General features: G+C 38.0%; 1 protein-coding gene across 2 annotated transcripts; it reads right to left on the bottom strand.

Moving 5' to 3' along the window:
* Positions 1 to 393: 393 nt before the first annotated feature.
* On the bottom strand, positions 394 to 8,947 carry kiaa1191 (KIAA1191 ortholog). Of its 2 annotated transcripts, none has more exons than XM_030145375.1 (8): positions 8,763 to 8,947; positions 7,085 to 7,209; positions 6,701 to 6,889; positions 6,393 to 6,506; positions 6,013 to 6,140; positions 2,597 to 2,760; positions 2,272 to 2,450; positions 394 to 1,547 (listed from the first exon to the last, which is right to left on the bottom strand). In XM_030145375.1, the coding sequence occupies exons 2-8, from the start codon at positions 7,110 to 7,112 to the stop codon at positions 1,342 to 1,344; spliced, it is 1,008 nt and encodes a 335-aa protein (XP_030001235.1). In that variant the 5' UTR covers positions 7,113 to 7,209; positions 8,763 to 8,947; the 3' UTR covers positions 394 to 1,341. The 2 variants fall into 2 exon arrangements, with proteins under 2 accessions (XP_030001235.1, XP_030001236.1); XM_030145376.1 differs by having other exon boundaries at positions 6,393 to 6,504; positions 6,702 to 6,889; positions 7,085 to 7,202; positions 8,763 to 8,946.
* Between the last annotated feature and the right edge of the window lie 481 nt (positions 8,948 to 9,428).

Raw genomic sequence — 9,428 nt, 5'->3', positions numbered from 1 at the left:
AAAGTCATTGTTGCAGACTAGTGAGCTTACTGTTTAGCTCAGTCTGCCCTCTTCTGGTCAAACTTTGTAATGAAGCATTTCATACAAATCAAATCTTTCCATTGTTGACATCATAGTTTGGACATTTTGGTCAGTTTAGTTTATTTTATAACATCTGAGATTTATATGGATTTTTCTTTGATGCATCACTTATTATTATTTTGTATTATTATGAAACCTACGACACTGTCTATGTTCTGTTTGGTTTGGCAAAGGAAAAGCCCCACACAGCTAATAAAATATCTTGTTTGGTCAAAGACACTATTGTAGTCAGTTCCAATGAAATAATTTTCATGATTACTCCCTATACTTCGATATATCCAAGTTTCCGTTGAAAAAAAAAAGAATCAGACATTTTTTCTTGTTAGTGTCAGATGTATTTACAAGCGGGAGACAGTCTCCCTTGTGCAATTACTGACTGGAATTTACATATGTTTCAAACAAAACAGCAGAGATCCTTGGATAGGGACACAAAAAAGAAGGTAAATGTAAAATCATCACTTCAATGCTTTGCATGTTTTCAGTGTGATGGAACAATATTTCAATGCAATATAAAAATGATAAACCCAAAACACTAACTATGTAGAGTGGACAATGATTTAAAGCACAACAAAATGAAAATACTGAGAGCTGAAATTATAATAAAAATAAAATCACATCATATCAGCAGTCATATTCTGTCATCAAGTAAAATGAGAAGCTTTTTCACAAAATGGAAAAAAGTCGCAATTATGCCAAAAGCAAACACACTGCAGGTTTCGGCACAATATCAGTCATACCGCACTATACTCTACATGCTAACGGAAAAAAGCACTACACGACTATAAAAAAGTGAGCTTGTTTAAAATAAAATCAATACAAATTAGAAAAACTGAGCACTAACGGTTGAAATATCTGGTCAGTTTTAATATAAATGACAGTGCTGAAGTGGTAAAGTTAAGCCAAATACTGACGAGATATTTCAACACCTCAGTTTCATGCCATAAATGACAATGAAACAAGGACCGCAAGGCAATGCACGCTGATGGCAGAACAATAATAATACTAATAATACAAAGCAGTAACACCAAATGGAGTTATTTCATTTGGTGTTTTAATAGAACCGATGAGAGTGAGGGGAGCGTTGGGGACATCTGTGAGGAGTAAGATGAGGCGAGGGGCTGGTGAGCTGATGCTACAGATGGTCCTCAGTCCTCTTTGCCTTCGTGAATTTGCAGTGAGACTGAGGGGACAGAGGAAGGCCATATGGAGGACAAATGTGCTGTGGTTGTGGAACAGAAGTGTAACAAGGCTGGTCTGGCTTCAGAAGCCTGAAGGTGTTAAAACATTCATATCCCGAGGTTTGAGTTTGTGTGGCCGTGAGGGAGCCCTCTGAGCCTCAATGCCAGTAATTTCAATCTTGGGGGGTAGGAATTGGGCGGGATCCTCCACCTTAAGGTTGATCTGTGTGTTGGTGTAATCCATTGTGGAGGATTTCTGAATGCCGAAGTAGGACTGCAGTGAGAAGCCTGCAGGAAAGAAGGAGCAAGAGCCACAAAGGGTACCATTAACGACTACAATCTGAGGAACAATCTAATCATTTTATAGCATTCCTTACAGATAATGTCCTGTTCATAATTAAAATGATAAACCTACTTAGTTAATTTAAAGAGTTCTACTGCTAAAACCATCACTTCATGATGAAGGTTTAGATTTTTCTAATGTTAGTATCCTGTTCCCACACATTTTTACCAACAATATTTTGCCAGGACACATAATATAATTTCCGTTACTTTTCATAAACAGAAGCGAGCTTAAGTCTACTATTTTATGGAAACTAAATAGCAATATTTTTCTGTTTCTTATTACAGATTATTTCTAAATTACTTTTGAATGGTTAGTGCTTGCATTGGGACACAGAAAACCACCCTAGAATTAATGTAAATATACTTCACTGAAATACGGGACTTTGAAACTCTCTTTTCTTAATTTAACTGGCCTACATTTCAGTGTTTTATTAAGGTCATTCTGTAGCTACAGCTATGTATTCACACTTACTTTAAGCCATAGCTTTATTTTTAAATCTGGAAGTTATTTTGGGTTCAACTTGTGCTCTAGTCTATGTGTACATTCTAACATTTCATCACTTTTCCAGGTTTCTCATGATCATGGGAATACTGATATCTAAACACTTGTCAATTCAACCTCATAATAATCAGACTCTAGAGGTAGAGGTGAAGATAAACATCTCACCTGTGCCCGTGTCAGAGCCTGGGTCTGTGGGGGACTTCTGCACCACTGACCGAGTTCCAAAAAAGTTCCATCGCTCTCCTCCTCCTCCTCCTTCATTTCCTCCCATGTCTGTGCTTGGGTTGAGACTGTTGTGCTCTGATGCAGTAAGAAAGGGTGTAGGACTCAGCTGGAACCAGTTCCTGGGTTTTATTGACAATGGGAATTAAATTATTATTGCAGTAAACATGATAAACGAGGGTGCTACTGTATGTGAATGAGACCTTAAGGGGTTGTGTTTAATTTCTATTAAATACTGTGATAAAAATTTGAGCAGCTTAATATTTACCTGCGATGGAGAGCAGGTGAGGAGTGGGGACTAACGCAAGGGGTGACACTGGGAGTGACTGAGGGGGTGGCAGAAGGGGTGACTGAAGGGGTGCCACCAGGAGTTGATTGTGCTGATGTTGTAAGCCTGTCCTCCTTGAAGTCCCCGCTTGGCATTTTCAACTTCTGCACAGACAGAAAAGTAACAAAAACAATTAATCAAAGATCAAAAACATATCCTTCACCATATTAGAATCACTGAAACACATGAAAAACATGTATATACCACAGTCAGCAAGCCTCCATGTAAGTAAGAAGCCAGATCCAAGTGAGACATGCCACTTTCTCATCCTAGATTCATGTTAAACTGACAGCATGTTTGTGACAGTCAGAAATTTTATCTTATTTAAAGGGCAAACATTGGCTGAATACACAATGCAAGGTCCAGTGTTTTTCTGGACCTGCAGATAAAAATAATTGCAAAGTGCGTCACTGACTGTTTGAACCTATTATATGAGACCATGTGGTGTGGGTGGGAAAACAGTGGGGGGGGACACTGGCAAATAAATCTTGCAAATAAAAGTGTTTTGAGAATACAGCCTAGTTAAAAAAAATGTAAAATTAGCTAATTAGCAAACAAAAGCATGAAACCAGGAAACAGTGTTATCAAGGACTAATAAAGAGACAAAAATATAATACTGGCAACTAATTAACCTGTAAGGTCCAAATGTACAGAAATTACAGTTCTTTTCCTGCATTCCAATATGCATATAAAAAAATACAAAAGCTATTATTGATGGTTACTAATGCAATCTAAATGAATGCTCACTATGCACATACATCATTGTACTTGCCTTGACATTTAAGTTTGATCCCTTAGAAATCTCCACAGTTACTCCTACAATGTTAACTGTCCAGTGAATGGGGTCATGGTCCCATATATATGTTGAAAATTCTAACAAATCCATATCCATCTTGTATACTTGATTCCTGGATTATGCTCTGCGCAGTGATCATTGCACAAACGTATAACAGGTAACGCCCCCTGGTCTTTTACACCCTGGGGGCCGTTAATGCTGATACCTAGTTTGATTTCATCACAGGTCCAATCAGTTTGGAAAGCTGTCAGGTTACATAATATCCCACATTATTATTGTTTTTCATCATGTCAAAGGCTGAGTAAGTGGAAATTGGCAGGCCAAAAACAAACTTTAAATCAATGCTTGATCATCATTAAAATTAAACATAATACGGCTTTGGAAGAACTGAAATTGTAATGTTTTGTACTTGAAATTTCCATGTTCAATGTATCACAACATTTATTTGGTTAGGATTGTGCATGCTTTAAGTAAAGATAACATATTAACCAACAAAGACCCAGAGCGACTTTTGTGAATGTTCCCCAATGAATTTTTGTCTTAAGTGATTTATCACTATATGTCATAATATTATCCTCTATATTTGGCATTTCTTTTCCAGTGAAAACCACGTATTTTCCTGTATTTAATTTACTTATCGTGTACTTTAATAATCATGATGAGATTGCATTTGAGGGTTATTATATGAAAAACTGAGAAAACCTAAGAAAAAATTGACTTTTTCAGCAATTATATCATTAACTAAACATAAACCCAGTTTGTTCATCCACTGGCATTGGTCAAACTCCATGGGTTTTACTGGTGAATCAATGTTGGAGAAGATAACGATGTTTCCATGTTCACTACGGAGCCTCTGAACATCTAAATGGGTCATATCTAATGACCATGAAAAGATGACAAACTGTATTTTACACCAATTATTTACATGTATCGATAGGATTAGGATTAGGTCAGTAGATGCTTTTGGCTGTTTGGGTCCTTATGAGTTAAGGCAAACTCCACTGCTAACACCAGTCTATGTCTCGTGTATTTTGTTGACAATATTGTAGTAAACCAAAGACGTGGTATTGCTCACGCTACACAGGGTCACAACGGGAAAAAACGCTACAAATGTTTAAAGAACGCATCCTCCTTCACACATTTCTGTTGAACTGTCATTCTGAGCAGTAGTACAGATAACTACTGTCCCGTTAACTGTGCTACACACTAGCTAGCCTACTGGTAATGCTAGGAAAAGATAGCGTTATTTAACTGGGTTAACTTCAGTGTTGCTAATGTTAACTCTGACACACAGCCATGTTGGAAAGCCGCCCTAAATCTGATGAGACTTAAAAAATATCAATATAATAAAGACGTTTGCTCGACGTCCAGCGAAAATAGAGCAACATTCAAAGCTAGTTAGCTAGCTTAGCGCGGCTGCTTTGCTAACGTCAGTGGCCTGGTTTCTGGACGGAGCGTACAGCTAGATTTATTATATAATGTAGTTACTTCTCGACATACCTTTTTATAATGAGATTTCTTTGGCGCTCCAGTCCGATGGATTCCTTAATTTTGTCCATAATTAGCTGTATTACCGAGTTTAAGGGTAGATTTGTTGAAAGAAAAACAAGGATACAGTGCGCACCCAGAGGAGACACTATCCAGAATGTCCTTTTTTGTTAGGAGCTCTGTGATTGGTCCGTTTGATAAAATTAGGGGCCTCGTTTCATTTAAGGGCGTTGCCTGGCAACACTACTGCTAAAGGCCACTGTGTATGCCCCAACACAAAGAGTTATATAATTTGTTTACCAAGATGTTTACACGTTTTAGTCTGTAAACTACAATAATGTAGTATCCTATTTCATAAATGAATTGTTATTTATTATTAATTTATAGATTATAAATGCATTTATTATACATGTTGTGAACTGTAGTCTATAGTTGCTGTAATAACACAGCAACTTCAACATTCTGGTGGGTTAATCCTTTTAGTTGGAACAGAGGCCTCAAATATACCAGATGTTTGGTTTTCAAGGTCGAAACCTCAAGGTCATGACAGGTTATTTAATAGCAGCTCAAATGTGAATGTGAGCAATCGAACATAATGGGAAACTATACAAATCTAGGCAGAAAACAAAACACAACCTTTGTGCATACACAGACTCTGTGTGCATACAGATAAGTGCATAGAAAGCGCCCTTTTCTCTGGTTTTTCAAAACAGCCTCTGATAATAGAATCAGCAAAATGTTTTACTTTTAGCACCTAATATGAGACTGCCATTCATACCACTCAGTATTATGTCTATTTGACTATTCACTGATCTGTCAACACATAGTCTAGCAAGAACTGTTGGTTGCTTTGGTCCTGATACCTGTTTATCAGTTATACCCAATTCCCCCTCTAAAATCTTGCTCCAACCTGCTTTTCACTGACAATATGAAAAGTTTATTTCATTATGTTTCGCTGCTGTCATGTTACACAACCCAGTTCATAGAGATAACTATTATTTGAGAACATGGACAAACTTTGTACTGCTCCAGGACACACCAAATCTTCTACCTCTCCTTGGTGCACACTCACAGGCAGATTGCTGTCAGCCAGGCGGGAAAAGCGAGTCTCCTCAGCAGAAAGGCCCTTGTGCGGAGAATACCCAGTATCTGTCAGGCCAGCCTGGTGCTCAAACCTCTGGATGTTCTCATGCGTTTGCTCTAAGGAAAATTGGCAAACAATCAGGAGTGGAAATAAATGTAGCCATGACAGGCCACTGACCCTCAGCAGATTGTTTATCTGTTTGGCAGCTCAGGCTGTAGTATTATCTGATAGTGATGGAGGAGGCTTGCATAATTATCTGACATGCAGTGAATAATCTTTGTATACCTGTGCATGTCTAGATGTACATATTGGCCATAAAATGAGTCTTAATATTCATTTCAGTCATTTGTTGATGTTTGTTGACTTACTGGTCATGAGTGAGCTCATTAAAGAGGTGGCTTTGGCTTTCACCACAGGCACTTGGGACTTGGCTGGCGATGTTGCTTCAAAAGTCACCAACTTCCCACCACTCTCGGCTTCCTGGTTACACAGGTTTACTCTGTTAGGATTAACTTACAAACCAGTTGTATAACAAATAGGCAGACAAATCAAACCAGTATAGTCATTCCCCCTAACCTTTAATACCAAGCTTCACACAGGCCAATACAAATAACATATTGTGCAAATATATTCTTATCTTGACAACAATTTGTGTTGCAGTAAAAAGTGTGAAGTACCTCTTCTGTGTTCCTAAACCTGCGCTGCGGGATGACCGGGTCTTTCCATAAGATGTTGACACTGAAGTCTGGAGGTGGCGAATTCATAGGGGCGTCTATGAGCTCGTCATAGCTGATATTGCGCCGAATCATTCCAATAGGGGACGACAGAGCACCAAAGATACCAGATGAAGTGCTAGACTCAATTGCTAAAAGAAGGAAGAAATTTTCCGTTAAAGGAAAAATGTTTGGGGAATGCTATGGTGTTCAGCTCTGGTATTACAAGTCATCTACCACCTGTTGTTTTCTTCTTCTCCTTGTAATTGACAATAAGACTGTTGTGTTCATATCAACATTATTTAAGATCAGTGGATTTGATAAAAAAATCTGAACTTCTGCTTTACCTGGAATGTCTTCATCTCTTGAGGACATTTTGACTACAGGTCAGAGGATTTCACCACACCAGAAGGATTTGAAGTGTGAATATATGGAGGCCCAGTCTACTTGGCTTTGGTTCAACACCTGAAGACTTCATCATAAGAAAAAAAACAAACAGTGTTACTGGGTTATTAGTCTGACAGAAATGACAAACCTGTTCCTGCAAAAGCGAAGTGTATAGAGTAAACACTACACTGATGTTAGCCCTGTGATCACAAACAGGAGAAAAAGCAGCCTATTAAAGTGGGGTTAAGTAGGAGAATACACTTATGTAATGCACACAGTGTTCTGTTTCTGACCTGCCTCAAATAGAAGCACAGAGTCTGGTTTCAAGCAGTGTCATTAATATTGCTTTATGTCACAGTCAAACCCATACCAGCCTCTCTCTTCAGTAAAAATAATCAATGAAATGTGGATTTAAGCAGGTTTTATGTAGAAATTAAGCTTTATTGAGTAAGGAGATCTGTTGAATTACATGTGACTTCTGTATTACGTGCACCTTTGTTAACCCATAAGGATCCACTGTGACATGTGTGGCAGTTCCCAAATGATTTTTTCTCTATATTTAACCATCCTTAAGTGGATTATCACTATTTATTGTAATATTATTTTCTGTATTTTGTGTTTTTTCAGCGAAAATCAGGTATTTTCCTACATTTCATTTACTAATAATGTAGATGTTCATAAAAGCTCAGAGTAAAGTTGAGGATTATTATATTAAAAATTGAGAAAACTGAAGAAAAAGTGACTTTTTCAGCAACTCTATCATTAACTGAACATAAATCAAGTGTCTCCATCCACTGTTATTTGTCAAACTTTATGGGTTTTACCGGTGAATCAATGTTTCAGAAGATGATGGTGTTTCCACGTTCACTCTGGAACCTCTGAATATCCAAATGGGTCATATCTGATGACCATGAAAAGATTTTACACCAATTATTTACATGGATTAGTGGATCAACAGGGATTAAACAGTTTATATCAGTGAATGATTTTGGTAGATGGTGGATGTTTGGGTTTTTATGGATTAAAAAGAAGCACTTACAAAAGCACCATCTTCCAGCCAGTCCTGGGGTGAACCTGTGTCTAATGTATTATCAGTGCCCTTATCATATTATATTATTATAGTGGCTCAAGATAGTGCTTTATTACCTCTGTCTAAAGCTCACTTTCTTTGGAAATCCACCTGCTTTGATTACAATAAATATTAAACAACTATTAATAAACTGACACAAATGTGCAAAAAAACAAAAAAACAAAAACAGAATTCAGACACTGTTCAGTTATTGTGATGATGTTATTATTTAGTGGACGCCACAGCTATTCCAGACATGTCTCTGTTACTGCTTACATCCGTGTCGGCGCTGCAGGATGCCAGATGGAGTGACTTGCAAAAACAGGAACCGAAGTCACGCCATGGGCGGATTGGAGAACGCCAAAAAGAAAATGAGAACTAACATAACAAACTGAGATAAATCGGTAACGGAACATAATCTACTTAATCTACATAATCTGCGTTTTTAATGATTATAGTGCACCAGTGCGTCTAATATCTGCGTGTTCGGGTGTTGGATTCTAAGAAATTCAGTCAAACACATTAAGGATTAGTCGTACGTGCTCTACTAGACTGTGTTTCTCACTTACCTGTGCTTGTCAATATATTTCCTCTTGCTGGAATTATTCAAATGCAGTGATTTTTTTCGTCCCAGCGGCGTCCGTTTGACAGACAGTGCGAACAAATACAGTATGTTTGCTGATCCATGACTTTTGGACATGCACAGTGTAAACAGAGCCGATCTCAGTGCAGCAGTGGACGCACGGCTCCGGCGGCTGGACCGGCGGAAGTGATCATCTGTCACTTCAAACCCAGCAGCTGGTTCAGGAATGAATGTACTGCAATGTAGTCAGAGCAGCACATGGACCAGAGCCATGCAGCAGTAGGAGAAAACACACTTAGGAACTTTAATCAATACTTAGGAACCTGTTTTTTGTTTGTTTTTGGTTATGCATGTGTTTGGTGTCACATGCTCATTTTGGGATAAACCAACCCATTAGACTGTGCAGTGTTTAATATGTGCACTTACTCAAAATGTCAAAAAGTGCAGTATCATCCTTTTTGTGCGAGACAGAAAAAAAAAAAAAAAAAAAAAAAAAAACAAACTATGAGAGACAGAGATAAAAGACTGCCCTTGGGGAATAAGGAAATGGGTGTAGGGGGTTCCAGCCTATGAGATTCAGCTAAATTTGGCCACCCCTGTGAGAGCTGTAAATAAACAACATGGCGATTTTGGGTTAATGACCTTGTAATCT

The sequence above is a fragment of the Sphaeramia orbicularis genome, chromosome 10 (genome assembly GCF_902148855.1).
Source record: "Sphaeramia orbicularis chromosome 10, fSphaOr1.1, whole genome shotgun sequence".
NCBI lineage: Eukaryota > Metazoa > Chordata > Actinopteri > Kurtiformes > Apogonidae > Sphaeramia > Sphaeramia orbicularis.
The sequence above is the reverse complement of the archived record's forward strand: the minus strand, read 5'-3'. Positions and strand labels throughout refer to the sequence as shown.

Excerpts from the sequence above, each read along its gene's own strand:
- kiaa1191 (XM_030145375.1), bottom strand. The coding sequence starts at position 7,112 with ATGTCCTCAAGAGATGAAGACATTCCAG. Across the intron at positions 6,890-7,084 it reads AAGAGATGAAGACATTCCAG|CAATTGAGTCTAGCACTTCA; the intron begins GTAAAGCAGAAG and ends TCCTTCTTTTAG. Across the intron at positions 2,761-6,012 it reads TGGCTGACAGCAATCTGCCT|AAGTTGAAAATGCCAAGCGG; the intron begins GTGAGTGTGCAC and ends CTGTCTGTGCAG.